Source organism: Kwoniella shandongensis, chromosome 12 (assembly GCF_008629635.2).
Source record: "Kwoniella shandongensis chromosome 12, complete sequence".
Taxonomy (NCBI): Eukaryota; Fungi; Basidiomycota; class Tremellomycetes; order Tremellales; family Cryptococcaceae; genus Kwoniella; species Kwoniella shandongensis.
Window position 1 is genome coordinate 1,041,853 of NC_089298.1, and position 15,485 is coordinate 1,057,337.

Below are 15,485 nucleotides of genomic sequence, written 5' to 3' on the forward strand. Positions count from 1 at the left end.
TCATCCAGAACTATACCTGACTTTGATTTATGTTGCTTCTTTCAAGCTGATGAGAGTAGCGATGTTTTTGGTGCTTCTCCCTGTTCACTTTTGTGCATCGAGCTGAACATGGACGGCTGACTGCCAAGCCGGAAGCATATACGGGAAAGGATGTCAGAAGTGCACGTTTGGCTGGTGTCATCGCACCTTTCTTCATGATCCATGCATCTCTATCACGCCCTTGTTATCGCCAGTCTCGCGCGTAACATGCAGACACGCACAAAGAAGAGAAAACATGAGCCGAACACGATAGGCGGTCCCATAATCAGCTTGAGTGCTGTTTATTACTCGTACAGTGGTAGTAACCCACCAAATAACAAGTCAAGTCTCAAGACGTCACCACATCTCGCGCATTTCCGGACCGTAATGTTTTGAACCACACTCAGCTTGTATCTACAACATTTTAAGATCATCAACATATCTATCCTCAGGATACTACACACCCACAGTGACTAGGCCAGAACGACATACATACCTCGAAGGGATCTGAGCCGACTTGGAATTCGCAAACATATGCTAGCAAGGATGGACTCGATGTCATGGGATTAGTGAGTCCTTCCGTCCATCCATCGTTACGATACCATACCGTATTATGTTGTCACCTCATTCTGTCCACAATACAAGATCAGTTCTCTGCTGACATAGCTCCTCCCTGTTCCTTCTCTTCCCAATCTTTTCGGCGACCGCCACTGCATTCCATTTCTCGGCTCATCAACTATCATCTTCGTCCCCGCCACAGCATATTGAAATACGTCTTAATAGGCGATTCGGCAGTTGGCAAATCATCACTCCTCATCCGATTGACAGACGACAGATTCGACCTTACTGAACCTACTTTAGGTGTCGAATTTGGGAGTCGGATCGTCAATGTTGGCGAAGATGGTGAGAAGAGGGTTAAAGTGCAATGTGAGTGGGCGCGAGACCCGCTATAAGCGGTTCAACCGTCGGATCGACAACAAGGCCCTTCAGCGGGAGTACAATGTAATAGGACGAGATGGGATGGCAGGCTGACTCCGTTATTGTGTTGTTCCGTTTACAGGTTGGGATACAGCTGGTACCGAATCATTCCGATCGATCACACGAAGTTATTTCAGAGGTGCAGCTGGAGCTTTGTTAGTGTACGACGTGACGAGGAGAGATTGTAAGTGTCCATTTTGAGGGGGTCCCTTACATCCTTTGTGATGGAGATTTGGTGTTTTTGACATGTACTGACGCCGACGCCAAATGGTACTTGGCTTGCAGCATTCGACCACGTCACATCATGGCTTGAAGATCTGCGTCAACATGCCGACGAGAATGTATCGATTATACGTGAGTCAACAAAAGTTCAAAGTATCGCTCGACGTCGTAGGCGTGATGCTACACTACGCTAAGCTCATTCATTACGCTCGCGCCCTTGCTAGTCGTCGCGAACAAGACCGATCTGTGTTCTCCCACCCCACCCTCCCTCCCTCCACAAATATCATACGGTCAAGCTGTCTCCTCCCTTTCCGACGACGATCCCCCTTCTTCCTCACCTCCAACTACCACAGAAGGCACATCGACATCGACATCGACATCTGGACAGACGTTCAAACCTCGCGCCGTGACGACGATCGAAGGTGCATTATTTGCTAAAGAACATGGTTTGCTATATGTGGAAACTTCTGCAAAAGAAGGATGGGGTGTGGTCGATGCGTTCGAGTGGACAGCGAGGGAAGTGTTGGATAGGGTTGGTAAAGCAGAATTGGAAAGGAAGAAGAAGGTAAGTGCGGGCCGTCCGACGATGTTGTTCCTGAAGAGTGTATCGAGACGGGAGGGGGGCGGTCGGGTTGGGGGAAGGGGAAGGGGGCCCAGGGAGAGGATTAGACTTTACTTGGGGAGAGACAGTAGGCTGATATTGATGACTTTCGTTGATAGGCTGGAGGTGTCAAGTTGAACAAGGAAACAAATACCAAAGGAGGATGTTGTTAGCTATACCTCAAGCTCACTCAAGGAAAAGCGACAAAAATCAAAGCTTCTAGATTAGGGTCGCATCCGTGCTTTAGTACCATCTCAGTTCTGGACCAAGGGTGTGTATGACGAGAAGACAGTCTGCCAAGTATAATCAATCGTCAGGTCATTAGAAATTTCTCCATGTTGTATCCGTTCCATACCTGTACTATTCTCCATGTACGACATGTTTCGACATCCCGTGATATCCCATGTGTCCGCCGACATATGTGTAATCAAGAGATTATAACCGCCTTTGGAGGCAACAAATCAGTCCAAGCCTTCATGAGAAGTGTCTTTCAGAGTTGAGCTGTTAAGTGAGACCTGCAATTTCGAATCAAAGGTAAGAATGCATATATGTGTTCTACCCTCATAAAGATACGAGTATACATATCTACACAAGGCCTATCTCGCCATCACCTTTACGAGTTTCGTTGTAAGGTCGGATCAGATCTACGCGTTTATAGCTTTCTCCTCACTCTCCTCAACAGCCAAAGCTACACCAGCACTTCCCTCTCCTTCTCCCTCTGGTACAGGTTCAGCCGCAGCAGGATCGGTCTCGGCGGTAGCATCGGGCTTGTTCTGGTCTTTCTGGATAGGTGGTGGGTTACAAATATCTTCGCCGAATGTTCGGAGGGACAGAATGCTACGAGTGACAAAAATAATTCATAGTATATCAGCTTTTGTTCATCGTCACGTCCCAGGCGACGGAGATGCGGGATATCGTAAGGAGAAAAGAAGAAGACAGATACCCACCTTTTCTCTCTCTTATCGATCATAAGACTCAGACTCATCTTTGCCTTCCACACAGGCAACCACATTGGTAATCTCAATTCCCCACCTGCCTCTTTGCCCTCTTGGAACTTTACGATCGCACAACCCATATCCCTCCCTTCGAAGACTTTCTTCCATTCTTCATTGGCGAATTTCTCAATGGGCGGATAATGGTCTTGTAACAGAGTGCGAAGTTCGACGAGAGAAGCGTTGATCACGAATCCGTTGCCTACGTGCGGGAGTAATTCGAGTATACCATCAATGGGTGAACGCCATTTACATCCTATCTCGACTCGTTGTTGTGAATCTTGACGAGCGAAAGATTTCACTCCGGCAGAGATTATACGGAGTCGGGTGTAGTCGTTGTTCAAGATGATAGTCTGCAGGTACGCGAGCGATTAGCTCAGCCACTGGCGTCGGCTTGTTGGTTCAGGGAAGCGAGCGCTCACCTTCACAACATCATTGGTCAAGTACACAGTCCTGAGAGGCTCTCCGTACTCGTTTCTCACGAGCAAGTTGTGTTTTGGGAAGGTGTCTTTGAACTGGAATCGCTCACTACCACGGCCGCACTTGTCAGCTTGCGTACACTGTTCGCTCCACTCGCTCCACTCACATGATACTCTTGATCTCCGCGTGTTCTGGATCAACATAAGAATAAGGATCCTCCTTGAAACTCAGATCGCGCTTCTCCTTCTTCGCAGGTCCACTGGCAGTCGTAGCAGGGGTCGATACCTCTGCAGGGGTAGCCACGCCCGATGACGATTCAGCGACAGGCGACTTTTCTCTGGCGCGCTTGGTCTCAGCTGCTTGGGGAGCAGCAGGAGAGGCGGGACGTTTGAGTGAAGAGGAAGAAGTGGGTTCTTCTGTGGTGGCTGGTGCAGAGTTCTTCGACGCTCGCTTTTCAAGTACACAGACGAAGAAACCGCCAGTGTTCTGGTCGTGAGGAAGTAATCTCAAACTGTGTAGCAGCAGGACGTCAGCGCACCAGAAGACAAGGAGACACTAAAGTGAGTCGAGTTGACTGACCATTTCTCCAAACCAAGTTCCGTAGCATTCGCAGGGGGCCACAACGTGCTTGGCAAGCCTTTTCCTCTATCCTTCTCCTTCTCCGTCCCATTCTCAACGGCCTGTCTGTACTCCTCATGGGTCTCATACCACGCAATCTCCTTACTGGTCTTCGCATCAGGTTGAGTTCCGACTTTCCAGCTAGTCTTTCCGGGTCGTCGTTTCAAGTTGGGCAATTGAGCAGAGACGTCCACGATAGAGAATTGGCCAGGTCGAGCGTTGAGTCCAGCAGCGATAACAGCTTCGTCCTCTGATGGGTTGAACGAACAGGTAGAGTAGACCAGTCGACCACCAGGTTTCAACATCGTCATAGCTCTCTCGAGAATACGCAGTTGGAGACTGAAACACAAAACACGATTAGCTGTTTGTCGCAATTGGTGGGAAAACGTTAACTCACCCGTGAAGACTGTTTCCGTCAGCAGCTCCCCATTTACCCCAGATCTCAATGTTCTTTCTCAATGTTCCGTCACCGCTGCATCTATAGGAAGCTGTCAGCAGCTGTACCACCGCCAGTAGTGGGAAAAAGCGACGTACGGAACATCGGCTAGGATTCTGTCAAACTGCAGGGTCTTTCCAGCGCCGAGCTTGATCGTAGGGTACATAGCTTGAATCAAATATGTCAGTTGATGACCTGCTACTAGGTATGCCGGAGAGCTCACAAGCATCGTAGTTGGTCACGATCAAACCCTTGCTGGGCATTCGTCCGGTCTGGTGGACGAGCATGTGAGTTCGCTTGTAGTCCGAGTCGTTGGCGATGAGGAGACCGGTAGAAGCGGTGTGATGGGGGTTAAGAGCCTCGATGATTTGTGCGGTCTGTCCAGGACGGTGTCAGCTAACCGGGTCTCGTGAACCAAGCATATCAAAGATTAACTCACCTTGGATCCAGGAGCAGCGCACATGTCCAAACACTGTGATCCACGAAAATGAGTTAGTAAGACACATATATACCTCACAAAGGACACCAACGTACCAAATGGTGAGGCTCGACATCCAAGAAGAGAGGAGGGATCATAGACACTGCCTCTTGTCTACTCAAGTTTCCCTAATAACCATGCAAATATCAGCTCCGTCCCTATTCAGGTGTAGCACACGCCATTAAGATTAAGAGATAGAAAAACTCACCACTTCCGTCTCTCCGACCAAGAACCTCTGGAACAATCTGAACGGTTCAGTCTTTCTCACTGCTCTTTTAGGAGCTTCGATCTGCCATCCCAATCCACCAGGATACCAAGCCAATTGCGATGGAGGTTCGATCTTGTTTCCCTCAAATTCGACGTCGAGCATATTAGGTACGTAGGCAGTCCTGATGATGTCGTTGATCGTATCGGCGTGTCTGCACAAATCCAACATAACGATCAGCTCATATGTCTATCTCATCAGGAAATGGATGATGCTGGAGGAGACGGAAGATGCTTACGCTCTGGAACCTGTGACACGGAAAGTGACGGGCAACTCCTTCCTTAGACAAGCCATGAAATCTGTCCATTCTTCCTCGGAAACGATGCCTTGAGCCTACACCAAGTATCAGCGGAACTTTCACAACACTGTACAGTCTAAATGCTTGATAAGCTGACCTTGTAATACTGCTCAAAAGCTTCATTGTTCATATCCGTAGGATCGAACTTCTTCCAATCGCCCGTACCTCCATTATCATCCCTGTTAATGGGCTTACGACCGCCGGCACGCTGCAACAACCATAACATTAGTCACCATAGCCTCAGCGTTGTGAAAGTAGGAAGATGAGCTTACCGCTGGGTTCTTGCTCCTGTGTTTTCCCATGATTGCTATGTTGTTATTGGTACGATTCAGATGTAAAGTAGAAAGATCAGATATTTAGATACAGGTCGACAGAAAAATAAAGGTGAACAGGGACCCCACGTGGAAACATCACGTGACAATCCTCGATCGTGAACGCGTTCGACTTCTCGAGAGCAGCAACATTGTTTTTGTCAACGTATATATGCATTTACATTCTTCTTCTCCACATAAATCCCCCACCGTAACAGTTTTAGCAGTATGCTGCAGGTGAGATAGAGATATACCCCATAGTCATCCCGGGTGTTCAACGACCTTTACCGCCTCGCTTCCACCTCGTTGGAAGCGCACCTCCACCATTACCAGACATAATGTCCTCATCGAATATCTATTCATCCCGACTAACGCTCAAACGTTCCCCTACTTTCCCAAATCCTCCTACTGGTGGTCCGTCGAAGCGCGATACGAAACCACTCCTCACGACCCACTCGTCAAGCTCGCGATCTGAGCCTATTGTCATTGACGACGAGGAGAGCGATGACGAGATGCCTGTCGCTTTGGCCAGTGGGAGTCGGGTGGTCAAGAACGAGAGGCAGAATGGCAAAGGGAAGGAGGTAGAGAGGGCTGACTATGGAGATGAAGTGGCATATGCAAATGGGAATGGAAGCGGTAGCGTGGACTACGAAGCAAGGGAGGCGATAAAGGTAGCTTTGGCCAAGCTGGATGGAGAGGTGAGTTAATCTATCTGCTTTACTGTCCACACCGAGGAAAAGCTCTTGCCACCCACGGATACTCTTAACATTCGCTAGCGATAAGAAAGCTCATGTAATACCCCATACAGATCAAATCAGTAGTTGCCCAACTAGAACCTCTACAAGCTCTACATGCCTCTCTTACCGCCGAAAGACGACAACTCGAAACCCAACTATCTAAATCCACCCACCTCCCCAAATCAGCCGGTACATCATCCACTACCAAACCCAGCGCCTCGAATCGAATAGACTATCAATCCTCTTCTTTCCCATTCTCCACAGCGATAGTGCAGACACTCAAAAAGCAATTCGGCCTCTCGTCATTCCGACTATGTCAAGAGGGCGTGATCAATGCTGCCGTAGACGATAGGGATATAGTCTGTGTGATGCCGACTGGAGGAGGAAAGAGTCTGACATATCAGTTACCGGCTGTGATGGGAAGAGGTCTGACAGTGGTGATAAGTCCTTTGTTGGCGTTAATATGGGATCAAGTCAGGGCAATGAAGGAGATTGGGATAGAGTGTGTCGTGGGTTACAATTACGCTGAGCAGACATAAGGGGAGATAGCTGACAAAGGGGTTTCAATGCAGATGATGACTGGGTCTACGAGTACGGCGGAGCAGAACGAAATATACGACAGAATCAAGAATGGACCATCGAGAGGTCAGAAAGAGTTGCGGGTGAGTAATGACGCGTTTTCATGTCTGGTGTGAGGAGCCACTGACATTGCACTGGAAAAAGTTGTGCTACGTTACGGTTAGCTCCTCTTCATCGTCCAGGAGCGTCCAAGCTAACTCTCCCAGTAGCCTGAGAAGATATCGAAATCGAAACGCCTGATATCAAGTCTCGAACAAGCCAACACAGCAGGAAGGTTGCGTGAGTTGCTCAGTATCTGCTTCCAAGAAACGTCGGACTCTTACCAGTATTGCTTGTCGTCAGGTCGTTTTGTCATAGGTATGCGACTGTGTTCGTTCCAGGGGCGAAGCTGACTTCCATCCCAGACGAAGCACATTGTTGCAGTCAACTTGGGCATGGTACGTCTACTTGACGGACTTTGGATGCCTGCAGAGCTGATGAATCTGCTAAGACTTCCGTCCCGATTACAAAAAACTATCGATGCTCAAGACTCTTTTCCCTCGGGTCCCGATACAGGCTGTAGTGAGTGACTGCAAGTGCTATAGAAATGACCATGCTGACAATACATGTTCCGCAGACTGCCACACTGAGCTCAAAGACCTTACCTGACTTGCTCAAGATCCTTCGTTTAGGCGATATCACGGATGGAAGAAGTGAGGCATCCTTATGATCTCTTTGCGCGGTCTGAACTGATCTGTGCCATTTTCAGACGCAAAGACGACCGGAACTGTCTTCTTCTCTGCACCACTCTTCCGACCAAACCTTCATTACAAGGTGCTACCAAAGCCTTCTAACGCCAAGGCAGCCATAGCGGAGATGGGCAAGTGGATTCTGGAACACCACGAGTGAGCAGCGACGGTTTCGTTGACGACCGAGCTTGGTCATCTGATCGTCTTCCCTGCAGTGGCGAGAGTGGCATCATTTACTGTCTTAGTAAGAAGGTGAGCCTATTTCGGCTTGCTGAGGATAATCAAACGCTGACAGGCCGCTCAGGACGCCGAAACGGTCGCTGAGGAGCTTAGGGAGTGGTCCAATAGTGGCATCAAGGTGGGCTTGGCTTGATATGGTACATCACAGTCGATGTTGATATCTGTATAGACTGGTGTCTATCACGCTGGTATCGATGACAACGCGAAGGAGAGGATCCACGTCAGATGGCGAGAAGGCAAGATCAAGTGAGTATCCATCCCGTTTTCGTGAGATTGTGCTTACTGAGAACTTTTATAGCTGTATTTGTGCCACCATCGCTTTCGGCCTTGGTATCGACAAGGGCGACGTTCGATATGTTGCTCGTGAGTCCTTTGGCGCTTTGATGTACGCTGCCGCTGACTCGTAAACTTTCCAGACCATTCTGTAAGCTCTCATCAGACAGAAGACATGGAAAAGGTAAACTTACTACATCGTCGCAGATGTCAAAGTCTCTCGAGGGGTACTACCAAGAGACCGGACGAGCAGGACGAGATGGTAAAGATAGTGATTGTGTGCTGTTCTATCGCGGACAGGATGCAGCGAGACTCTCCTCCCTTATCTACGGTGATGTGGATGGAACAAGCAAATGTGAGTTGGGCGTGTTTCTTCCCTCGTCTACATCGACTGATGTGTTCGAGGTGATAGTGCAGGAGATGCTCCGATTTGCACAGGATCTCAAGACGTGTCGAAAGTTGGCTTTTGCAAGAGTAAGCGACGATCTCAGCGCCAATCCCATATATTATGTGGCTGATGGCGGTGCCAGTATTTCTCAGCTTCTGCCCATTTATCCGCTTCAGCGTGGGACAATGCCGACTCCCTCTCCTCATCTGGCGGATCGACCACCACCTGCGGTATATGCGACAATTGCACCCGTTCTCCTGAAAGTATAATCACAAAGGATGTGACTGTTGAAAGCTGGAAAATACTGAAGATCGCCCAGATCGTACAAAGTGAAGGAGGACGTGTTACTCTCGCCAACTTGGGTGACTTGGTCCGAGGTCTGGGAGGCGGGACGTTCGGTGTTGTAGGAGGAGGTGAAGAGGGAAGGAGGAAGAAGAGGAAGTTGACGGGTGAGAAGGGACAATTGAGTTTGGATGAGGTAGGGGGGAAGGTCACGATGGGCAAGGATGTGAGTTGCGCATCGATTGATTGCCATATATGCACAGCGCTGACACAGAATGTACTTCAGGACACCGAGATGCTGTTGATGCACCTGTTGCTCTTGGGCTATTTGAGAGATTGTAAGCTTCCGATTCCGCCTTTAAGGGACGATGCAATCAAGCTGACATAGACAATCGAAACAGCATATCACGCTACAGCATGTAAGTAGGCCACATGCTACTGATAGAACCTGGTACTCGTACGACTTAACAGCTAACGACAACTATCTCAGTCTCTGTGAACGTATACATCATCCCTTCCGACTCTGCCGTACGACTCACTCGTCTCTCGCTCGACGAGATCGAGCAAGGCCGAGCAGGCATCAAAGTGGAATGTACGTTCCCGGCACCACCCGAGAGCAAGGCGAAGAAAGGGAAGAAGAAGGCTGTCAAAGCCGAGGCAGAGGACGAGGGGGACGAGGACGGGGACGAGTATGAGGAGGTGATGGTTGACGATGATAACGCTGGAGGAGTCGGAGACGAAGAGAAAGGGACGACTGGGAAGATGCCAGGCAAACGAAAGAGTCCGGTGAAGAAGCAGACGACGACAACGGCGAAACGAGCTCCTGCGAAGAAGGCAAAGAAAGCAAGTACGAATAATCAGGAGGAAGAGGACGTGCCGCCCGAAGTTGAGATGGAAGATATGGCAGGACAGGAGTTTTTCAATGCCCTCACTCGGGGCAGTGCGGGAGGGGAAGGTGGAAGAAGTGTAAATGATGAGGATGGTGAAGGTGGTGGTGGCGATGGTGATGGGAGTGAATGGGATGATGATGGATATGATGAAGTCCTAGGTACCGATTGGGTCTTACAAGATGGTTGGAGGGTCCCGGCATGTCGTGAGCGAGATCGAGAACCGAAGGATGACAGAACGAATGAGAAGTGAAGACGGTGACGGTGTTGAAAGTGGATGGTCATCAACAAAGAAGAGAGAGAGAGAGGAGTGCCTTGTCTTGTGAGCTGAGGTGGTTGTCAGCCTCATTCATCTAAGCGATGTTTCCGTTTCCAGAGCATAACACGATGTAGAATAGCATAAGCATAGCATGGTATCGCGTAGCACAGAATAACGTAGTAAAGCATAACATGGTGATGGCATGTCATATCATTAACAGGAGGGAGAACGAGGTGCGCAGGGAGGTAGCATTTGGTGCTTATGCTTATAGGTCGGGAATGATCAACGGTGACACCAAGATATGCCATCTGCTAATAACCGATTACTGACACAGCGATCAGTGCAACGAATACAGCGAATGGTGAATTACATACTAGTTATACAACAGCTGAAAGGATACCTGATGTAAATAGTTAAGTTCTGCTAGGAATGTTGACAGAATCTTTAGAAGAGTGTGCCCAGCTACCATGTCTGACTTCACACACGCACACACACACACCCTGTTTGACAACTGTCGAAATGTGAAGCATGACTCGTAAACATGTGAACAACTGCATATAATGTTATGTATCTACAAAATTGTGTACTTCATCCATTCTCCGCATAATCCATCCATCCAACATATCCTCCTCGTCCCAAACTCACTATTTGCGAACCATACTCTTCTCTTCCATCCAACTGTACCTCAAACTTACTACAACTCAACTTTCCCTTCTCTCCTCTTCTTGATCAACGGACCCTCGTTACTCTTCCCAGTGTGCAATTCTCTCACAACGGACAAGACGTAGATCCCATCATACCCTGTCCCGCTCACGCATCACACGGCTCAAGCCTTACGGCGAGCGGGTGTGACGCGGAGACTTTGGGATTTGGATAAGATAGGAAGACATCTCGTCGTGCGCGAACAAATGTACCTGAGTCGGATAGAGAGAGGTCCGTCGAGCGAGAAGGATTGATCGGAAGAAAGTGTTGTGAGTAGATCCAAGGTCGATTCGATAGGCTTATTCGTAGGTGATCGCATGATCGCGGTCCAGGTTGATGATGGTTTTGATTTGTCGTCGCCTCCTAAAGAGTGTCGATTCACCATCTAAAAGTCCTTCGGTCTATTCCCTCCATCCTTTTTCCATACTCCCTTACACCACCACGCTACCGCCGTCCACACCATACCAGTCCATCCTCAATCCATTTCCGTTCTCCACCTGCATCTGCTCAGCACCTGTCGCACTCCCTTCGAGATCCTCTATCAAAGTCCTCATCGCCTCGTCCCAGCTCTCCACCTGGTCGATCTGCACTTGTCCGCCGGAATGTTGCTGGTTCCATTCCATCTGGACAACGTTCTCCTTGTTCTCGTTCTCGTTGGTAAACATCCCTTGTTGACCATCTCCACCTTGGTAGAAGACGGCGTCCATCCCTTGTGTCGAGCCAAGGCTACCACCAGTCGGGCTACCTGACCCAAACGTCTCTGATCCGTTGCCAACGCTCTCGCTAAAGATGACATCGAGGTAATCCCCCTCGCCCGCTGCAGGGCCTCGTCGCGCCTTTCTGTCGCCAGAAAGACGGAGGACTCGGTCGCCACCGCTGCTGGGTGGCGAGCGACGGGGTTCGATGTCACTTCGGAAAGTGTTGGTTTAGATTCGGAAACAAATGAGCTTTGGTAAGCCGATGTGGCTGATGAATCGGTGTTGTTCAAGATAGTTGAGGGGAAAAGAGAAGGAGAAAGGGTTGACTCGAGACCGGGCGCAGGCGCAGCAGATGGCGCAGACAGGAATGCTGCCCAATCAACCGCGTTCTGTGCTGTAGTGGGTGTCGAGCTCTCAATAGCAGTAGCCGTAGTGGTTGTTATCGTAGGCTTGTCGTCCAGGCCACTGAGGTTGGCCACAGCGACGACCTGCTTGACCAAGTTTTCCAACAACGAGACTCGTTCTCTGAGCCCGGCGTTCTCCGCTCGTAGTTCCGCCAGGCTTGCGTCTTGGTTGGCAGTAGAAGTGGCAGGAGATACTGCACGAATCGGTGATGGGGCGATGACGGGTTTGATATCCTCGATGTGCAGGTCCGCAGGTGGAGGAGCGACATTTGATAGTCTGACACCCGTACCACTGACCAACTCGGTAGGGATACCGAGATCGTTCGCCAGTGACATGACGCTTTGGGCGGGTGAGGCTTCTCGACCAACGCTAGGAGGCGCGGATGGGACATCATTGTGTTGAGGTGGCGGTGTTGACATCTCGCCACGTTTCAATGCCCGGTTCTCCGCCTCCAGTTCGACGACACGAGTCTCAAGATATACGAGATGGGCTTTGCGTTGATTCCTTGATCGTTGTGCGGATTCACGATTTCGGATAGTCTACGGGACGAAGCAGATGATACGTAAGCGATGAGTGCGATCAATATAGCGGGACTCTGCACCGCCCGTGACAACAGAAGGGTCACTCACTCTGGCCTCCTTCCTGGCTATCTTCGCCTTTGTCTCGTCGTCCATCTCCCCGTCGGCGTTCAAGACGATATCGACTTCGCCGTCAGACTCGTCCTCATGATGTGATGTCGATGGACGAGGTCGTTTGGCGGTGGTGGTCGAGGCAGAGGGAGCGGGTCGTTTAGACGAAGACGCGACGGCATTGGTGTTGACGTTGGTCATGACAGTGAAGTGAAGTGATGGGATGGGATGAAAGGAGTGGAGTGTATGTGAACGGTGTGATGCAAAGATGTTTCTACAATGAAATGAAGTGAGGAGGGTATCTGATATAGGGTTACTGTTTGAAATGCAAGTACAACGAAAAGGTAAAAGAGGGGGGGTATCGAAAGTGTAAATGAGCTAGTGATTGGTTCGGTGGCGAAGGGGGGTGAGTCTAGACTAGGGAGAGAGAGAAGAAGAAGAGAGAGGACGTGGAAGTGATGAGAATGGGTGTTTAAGAGGAGATCGACGTGGAACCTGACGGAATCAAATGGTACACTCACTGAATGCACTGCTTCGGGATTATACCGGGATTATACCGAAAGCGGTCGTGGTGGCAGCTTTTTGTCAATGTGGCGGTGTACCATCATTCTTGCTGCAGTTTCATGGTTGCGGCGTCTTGTGATGCTTGTAATGCTTGTTTAGCCGCAAAGAATTGAGCTTCGCTTCGCAGCGCTTCGAACAATCGTTTAGACGCTTGAAGAATCATGACAGCACGCTTGCGAAGCACCGCTCTGTTTGATCGATAAGCGAAAGCACGATCTATCTCCTGCTGTTCGTCTTCGACCGCCTCAGGATCTGGTGGGTACAACAACTCGTCTTTCAGTATGAAATCGTCTGATCGCCATTTGTATGGTGTGGCTTGATCGACATCAGATCGTGTTGATCGGTCACTGACCAGAGACACCACCGGTTTGTGCCTTTCGTTTTCATGCGCCGCTTCGACAGTCGGAAGAACGTCTGCAAAGTGACCAAGACATCAGTTTGACTGGAACATTGTACAGACTGCTACATACCGCTACTAGAGCTGGTGTCAAAGCTTGCGTTTGTCTTGTCTGCAGCTGAAACTACCTGCTGGGACCGCTCCGGCAATAACCCTAAGTGGCCAATCTCCATGCCTTCTCCACTTGCTTCCACAATGGATGAACCCAACAATCCCGCATCGTCGACTCGATCATGATCGTTGTCTTTTCGAGATCCGCTAATCCCATGTACACCTAAAAAAGAGCCCGCCGTGCCCCCCGCCGAAGACTGGGCTCCGCTGTCGGACCCGCTTCTGTGAGTCTTGTCACGGAGAGCACCCTGATCCTCGCGGCTCTTTCCACTCCATCCGCCACCAGGCCCACCTTGTTCACCTCCATTGCCAGGTCCGCCACCTGAGTTAACATCGATGACGCTCTTGTTTTTGAAGTATACGTCGATCTCTTTGCGCAGATTCCGAACAATCCGTTGTCTTGTCCGCACATCCGTCGCTTCGGTCAATCGAATACTCGTGAAAAGCGCCCACAGCTCCGTAGAAGGTTTTTCGATGCGATGCAGAGGTTTTCCGATTTCGTTACCGATGACAAGATCTAACGCTGTGGAAGCAACCTCCCATGCGACCCTCATTCCCGTCTCGTCCGGTTCCAGACCTTTCCCGAATCTATGCGGCAGTGTTTTACACTCGTTTAGGAACTCGTCGATGGTTTGAGGCTCGCTCAGATCTGGACCATCATTGTCTGTCGGTCTCTGAAACAAAATTACGTCTGGGGAAACCAGGTATGAAATGCCGAAGTCGAGTCCTTTGATAAACATAGCTGTATAGGATCCGCATGACTCGTAGGCTCCTATTAGATATGCCAGACCTTGGGAGAGAAGCAGTTCCATTGGGTATGCGGGTGGCTTAATCTCGACGGACAACGAGGTGATCATGAACAGCTCCTCGTCGTCATCCAGACCAATCTGTCCGGTGTAGGATGTCATCGACCTTGGCCGTTTCGGTGGCGGTGGGGCGCACTGCTCTTGAGCTGTGTTTTGGATGGGGTGTTCCATCGGGTCGGGTACAGTTTGAGAACTCGGGTGATGATTGCGCGATGCCTTCTTCCTTTTCTTGGCTTTGCTTTGAGAAGGGGTTTGAGATGGGCCCACCGCTGGCAGAGTCTGCGATTCCGGAGCTGGATGCTTCGCTTCTTGTTTTACGGCTGTCGTGACGAAGAGCATTCCATCTGGCCTTCGGGTACCGAAAGTTGAGGACACGGCAGCAACAGTCTTGTCGGGGCCAGCCGCAGCTTCGCGAGCTGCATTCGCCCAGCTAGATATTCGACCATAAAGAAGAACGACCTGTCAGCAGATTCCCCATAGCCAGATGTCTTCGTATCGACTGACCTCATGATATCCTTATACCAGCGGGTTGTCGTCCACATCGTCTCCATCCCCACTGCGTCTACAGCCCTCAAGTAAATTAAGTCGGGGACTTCGCCAAAGAGCAATTGGACCGAATCTTTGGACCCGATGAAGTCGGCATAGAAGAGCGGCTCGAAAAAGGTTGAGACACCACCCTGAAGGACACTCTGGTTCTCCGGATGAAGCAAAGTCTTTTGCAGGAATGATCGTTTGATCATTGTTTGATCAGGAAGCGAGTGGCGGTCGGCTCGCTCGTTGATGATTTCTCGGAAGTTGGTCATTGTTTGGGTGCTGGAGCTCGTGAGCCGCCTGGATCGTCTGAACACCGATGTGACAGGTAAGCTGTCCGTCGTGATGAATGGATTGATGCTTCATTGATTGTTTGCGCGGAAAGAAGATACAGTCAACTTTAGTTACTCGTATCATTCAAGGTTGTCAGCCGGCTTCTTGTTGGGGTCCCCGAGGAACCAGAACAAAAGATAAGTTATCGGACGAAAACATGTTACGTAACAAGTCGATCGATCTCGATGTCACAGGCACCGAGCCATGCACCAGACGCAATTCCCACTGGAGAGTAGTCGTCATCAATTTATTATTTTTGGGAATCACCTCACCCTCAATACGTTGACTGCGAAGTTACG

At 49.9% G+C, this 15,485-nt stretch overlaps 5 protein-coding genes across 5 annotated transcripts; 2 read left to right on the top strand and 3 right to left on the bottom strand.

Moving 5' to 3' along the window:
• Nucleotides 1-564: 564 nt before the first annotated feature.
• Nucleotides 565-1,992, top strand: CI109_106669 (uncharacterized protein; the record flags this gene model as incomplete). Its single annotated transcript, XM_032007527.2, has 6 exons — nucleotides 565-587; nucleotides 779-945; nucleotides 1,079-1,180; nucleotides 1,282-1,350; nucleotides 1,443-1,783; nucleotides 1,939-1,992. 6 exons carry the CDS (start codon nucleotides 565-567, stop codon nucleotides 1,990-1,992), a joined length of 756 nt encoding a protein of 251 aa, XP_031858165.2.
• A 471-nt stretch (nucleotides 1,993-2,463) lies between these two features.
• CI109_106670 (uncharacterized protein) lies at nucleotides 2,464-5,628 on the bottom strand (the record flags this gene model as incomplete). The annotated part of the gene is made up of 14 exons (XM_065967884.1): nucleotides 2,464-2,656; nucleotides 2,767-3,164; nucleotides 3,234-3,339; nucleotides 3,398-3,742; nucleotides 3,811-4,188; nucleotides 4,247-4,327; nucleotides 4,384-4,453; nucleotides 4,509-4,662; nucleotides 4,725-4,757; nucleotides 4,820-4,891; nucleotides 4,972-5,182; nucleotides 5,267-5,361; nucleotides 5,424-5,534; nucleotides 5,599-5,628. 14 exons carry the CDS (start codon nucleotides 5,626-5,628, stop codon nucleotides 2,464-2,466), a joined length of 2,277 nt encoding a protein of 758 aa, XP_065823956.1.
• Nucleotides 5,629-5,975: 347 nt separating this feature from the next.
• CI109_106671 (uncharacterized protein) lies at nucleotides 5,976-10,004 on the top strand (the record flags this gene model as incomplete). Its single annotated transcript, XM_065967885.1, has 19 exons — nucleotides 5,976-6,335; nucleotides 6,446-6,883; nucleotides 6,947-7,036; nucleotides 7,098-7,112; nucleotides 7,163-7,232; nucleotides 7,358-7,390; nucleotides 7,444-7,514; nucleotides 7,570-7,645; nucleotides 7,702-7,837; nucleotides 7,897-7,933; nucleotides 7,986-8,039; nucleotides 8,091-8,167; nucleotides 8,220-8,277; nucleotides 8,402-8,549; nucleotides 8,607-8,668; nucleotides 8,725-9,090; nucleotides 9,151-9,202; nucleotides 9,266-9,283; nucleotides 9,355-10,004. The coding sequence occupies 19 exons, from the start codon at nucleotides 5,976-5,978 to the stop codon at nucleotides 10,002-10,004; spliced, it is 2,811 nt and encodes a 936-aa protein (XP_065823957.1).
• A 1,139-nt stretch (nucleotides 10,005-11,143) lies between these two features.
• On the bottom strand, nucleotides 11,144-12,645 carry CI109_106672 (uncharacterized protein; the record flags this gene model as incomplete). Its single annotated transcript, XM_032007530.1, has 3 exons — nucleotides 11,144-11,438; nucleotides 11,489-12,354; nucleotides 12,445-12,645. The coding sequence occupies 3 exons, from the start codon at nucleotides 12,643-12,645 to the stop codon at nucleotides 11,144-11,146; spliced, it is 1,362 nt and encodes a 453-aa protein (XP_031858168.1).
• Nucleotides 12,646-13,048: 403 nt separating this feature from the next.
• Nucleotides 13,049-15,125, bottom strand: CI109_106673 (uncharacterized protein; the record flags this gene model as incomplete). The annotated part of the gene is made up of 3 exons (XM_032007531.1): nucleotides 13,049-13,422; nucleotides 13,479-14,752; nucleotides 14,827-15,125. The coding sequence occupies 3 exons, from the start codon at nucleotides 15,123-15,125 to the stop codon at nucleotides 13,049-13,051; spliced, it is 1,947 nt and encodes a 648-aa protein (XP_031858169.1).
• Nucleotides 15,126-15,485: the final 360 nt, after the last annotated feature.